This window comes from Corvus kubaryi, unplaced genomic scaffold (assembly GCF_017639235.1).
Source record: "Corvus kubaryi isolate FWS band 111438036 unplaced genomic scaffold, C.kubaryi_AGA036_p1.0 36929, whole genome shotgun sequence".
In the NCBI taxonomy this organism is placed as follows: Eukaryota; Metazoa; Chordata; class Aves; order Passeriformes; family Corvidae; genus Corvus; species Corvus kubaryi.
In genome coordinates, this window is record NW_024580985.1 from 17,894 (window position 1) to 20,552 (window position 2,659).

A 2,659-nucleotide genomic window follows, 5' to 3' on the forward strand; every position below is an offset into this window, starting at 1 on the left:
GGGGGGGAAATGCTGCTTCGGGAATTGCCTCAGGAGTGAGGGAAGAGTTTGGGGGAGCGGGAATTTTGGCTGGAGGGGCTCCTCAGCACCTCTGTGCTTCCCTTTATCCCGGCAGAGGAGCTGCCCCGCAGCCTCCAGATCCTCGACCTGACAGGGAACGAGTGCAGCCGGCAGGTTGGATACAGGTGGGTCAGGAGAGGAAGGAGAGGGAGAACAACCCCCCAGAAATTGGGAGAAGCCTCGGGGTGACCTAACTGTGGCCTTTCAGGACCTCCGAGAGAGCTGGGAAAGGGGCTTTGGATACGGGATGGAGTGTCAGGACACGGGGGAATGGATTCACATTGCCAGAGGGGATTTTGGGGAAGGAATTCCTCCCTGAGAGAGTGGGGAGGGGATGGGATGGAGTTCCCAGAGCAGCTGTGGCTGCCCCTGGATCCCTGGGAGTGTCCAAGGCCGGGTTGGATGGGGCTCGGAGCTGCCTGGCATAGTGGGAGGTGTCCCTGGATGGGATTTAAGGTCCCTTCCCACCCAAACCATTCCATGAAATATCAAACACAGCCTATCCCTCCAAACCCCAGGGATGTAAATCCCTGCTCTCCACGCAGGCCAGGCTCTGGTGAGCTCAGGGAGGATGGGACACCCACTCCCAGTCCCGTGGCTGTGGAAAATTTGGCTTTTCCTTCATTTTTTTCCACAGGGATCTGGTGGTGGCAGCCCTGCCCCGCCTCCTACAGCTGGATTCCCAGCCCATCCATGGAAACACGGCCGAGAAAGAGGCAGGAGGAGGCTCTTCCAGCAGCGACGAGGAGGAGCTGCTCCCTGAGCTGAGGACTCCCTTCACTGTGGACAGAGGTGCCCGGGTGGGGGACAGGACACGTGGCACTCCTGGGCTCAGGGCTGGCAGTGCCACATCTCCTGTCTTTCCCTTCCCTCCCTGGCAGATTTCTTTGTGGATCTGCACTGGGAGCTGGCGGGGCGCGCGCGGCGGAGGCGGAGGAAGACCCTGGAGGAGCACCGGGAGCGGCTGCAGGAGCTGTCGGAGCGCCGGGCTCTGCTGCTGGGCCTGGAACAGGAGCGGCTGCAGGAGCTGTCGGAGCGCCGGGCTCTGCTGCTGGGCCTGGAACAGGAGCGGCTGCAGGAGCTGTCGGAGCGCCGGGAGCGGCTGCAGGAGCTGTCGGAGCGCCGGGCTCTGCTGCTGGGCCTGGAACGGGACAGAGCCACCGGCACCCCCAGGTGAAACCAGGGACACGGCTGTCACCTCTGCCGGCGTCCAGAGGGTCCCAGCGAGCTCCTGGTGGCATCCAGCTCCCAGCCAATGCTCTGGAGAAGGAGACTCGTGCCAAAGGAGCAGCTATGCCAAATATCCCCTAGCAGCAACGTGGAGCCGTGCAGCTGGGAATAAAGTCTTTGTTCCCACCCCAATCCAGCTGGATTCTCCCACCCTGCAGCCATCCCCAGGGGCTGGAAACTGGGGGAAAACACACACGGGGCTGTGGGCAGGAGTGCCAATCCCGTTCCACATCCCCGTCCTTCCCCTCGCACCTCGTTCCAGGCCGTGGCCACCTCTCAGTGCTTCCTCCAGGGTAAACTGGGGGCTGAGACCCACAGGAGGGGAGTCAGGAAGAGTCCGGCTCAGACTCTGGGAAGGTTTTGTCATTCCCAATCCATGAAAAACGCCGTGGGGGAAGCCGAGCCCACCCACCTGGGGGGGGTTTATGTGTAAAACTTCATCTCCGCCTCCACGCAGTCGAAGAAGAGGTCGGCCAGTTCCTCCGGGCAGGGGGTCACGGTGCCCTCCAGCAGCTCCTTCATCCCCTCCAGGCCCTGCTTCTCCAGCTCCTGCAGCGTCTCCAGGAGCTTCTGGCCCCGCTCCTGGCGGGATCAGGGTGGGATCAGACAACTCGGGCAGTCTGATCCGATCCAGGGTGGGATCAGAGAGCTCAGGGAGTTTGATCCCATCCCAGGGTGGGGTCTGTGGGGTCTGTGGGGTCTGTGATACCTGGTCCTGCTCCATGAGCTCCAGCGCCGCCTGATGCCGGTGGTAGAGCTCGTGCCGCCGATCCACGGAGCTCTGGAATCTCGGGATCTGCTTGGCGGGATCCTGCAGGAAGGTCGGCGATCTCACCTGCGGCACCGGCTTGATGCCAGCCACGAACACGAAGGGCTTGAAGACAGACCTGGAGGGGAAGCTGGGATGAGAGAGCGGAATTCCCGGGAACGCCACTTCCCTGTCCCCACCACCAGCCTCACCTGGAGGGGTCAGGGGTGGCGGTGAAGAAGTGGACGCAGGGCAGGGCCGGGTCGCGGGGCAGCACGGACACCATGCTGCCGGCCGTGCGGAACGCCTCCGTGTCCACGCAGATGCCGCTCTCCTTGTCCCGCAGGATGGACATCAACGTCTCCGCCGTGATGTGCCCTGGAGGGACAGGCAGAGCCACCTCAGCACTGCCAGCTCGGCCATGGGGAGTGGGGACGCACTGGGGTGAGGCGTGGGTGGCCATCCCTGTCCCAGCCCTGGCCCCAGGAACTGGGGAGGTGCCAGCACAGAAGCAGCCCTCGGCGAGCCATGGGTGGCCATCCCTGTCGCCATCACTGTCCTTGTCCTGTCCCTGTCCCTGTCCTGTCCCCATTCCTGTCCCTGTCCTCTTCCCATTCCCAT

General features: G+C 63.4%; 2 protein-coding genes across 5 annotated transcripts in view; one reads left to right on the forward strand and one right to left on the reverse strand.

The window, feature by feature from the left end:
* LRRC46 (leucine rich repeat containing 46) overlaps positions 1-1,411 on the forward strand; it is a 7,707-nt gene extending 6,296 nt beyond the window's left edge. Inside the window, exons 3-6 of the mRNA XM_042020243.1 lie at positions 116-185; positions 698-852; positions 942-1,064; positions 1,208-1,411. Coding sequence (XP_041876177.1) covers positions 116-185; positions 698-852; positions 942-1,064; positions 1,208-1,371 — 512 coding nt within the window. The 3' untranslated portion in view covers positions 1,372-1,411. The remainder of the gene's footprint in view (positions 1-115; positions 186-697; positions 853-941; positions 1,065-1,207) is intronic.
* SCRN2 (secernin 2) overlaps positions 660-2,659 on the reverse strand; it is a 4,057-nt gene continuing 2,057 nt past the window's right edge. For 3 of the 4 annotated variants that reach the window (XM_042020250.1, XM_042020248.1, XM_042020246.1), the window contains 4 exons: positions 2,251-2,416; positions 2,000-2,177; positions 1,703-1,872; positions 660-1,201 (listed from right to left, as the gene is read on the reverse strand). In XM_042020250.1, coding sequence (XP_041876184.1) covers positions 1,714-1,872; positions 2,000-2,177; positions 2,251-2,416 — 503 coding nt within the window. In that variant the 3' untranslated portion in view covers positions 660-1,201; positions 1,703-1,713. Of the gene's footprint in view, positions 1,321-1,702; positions 1,873-1,999; positions 2,178-2,250; positions 2,417-2,659 lie in introns of all 4 variants that reach the window. The other variant, XM_042020247.1, reaches the window with a different exon arrangement.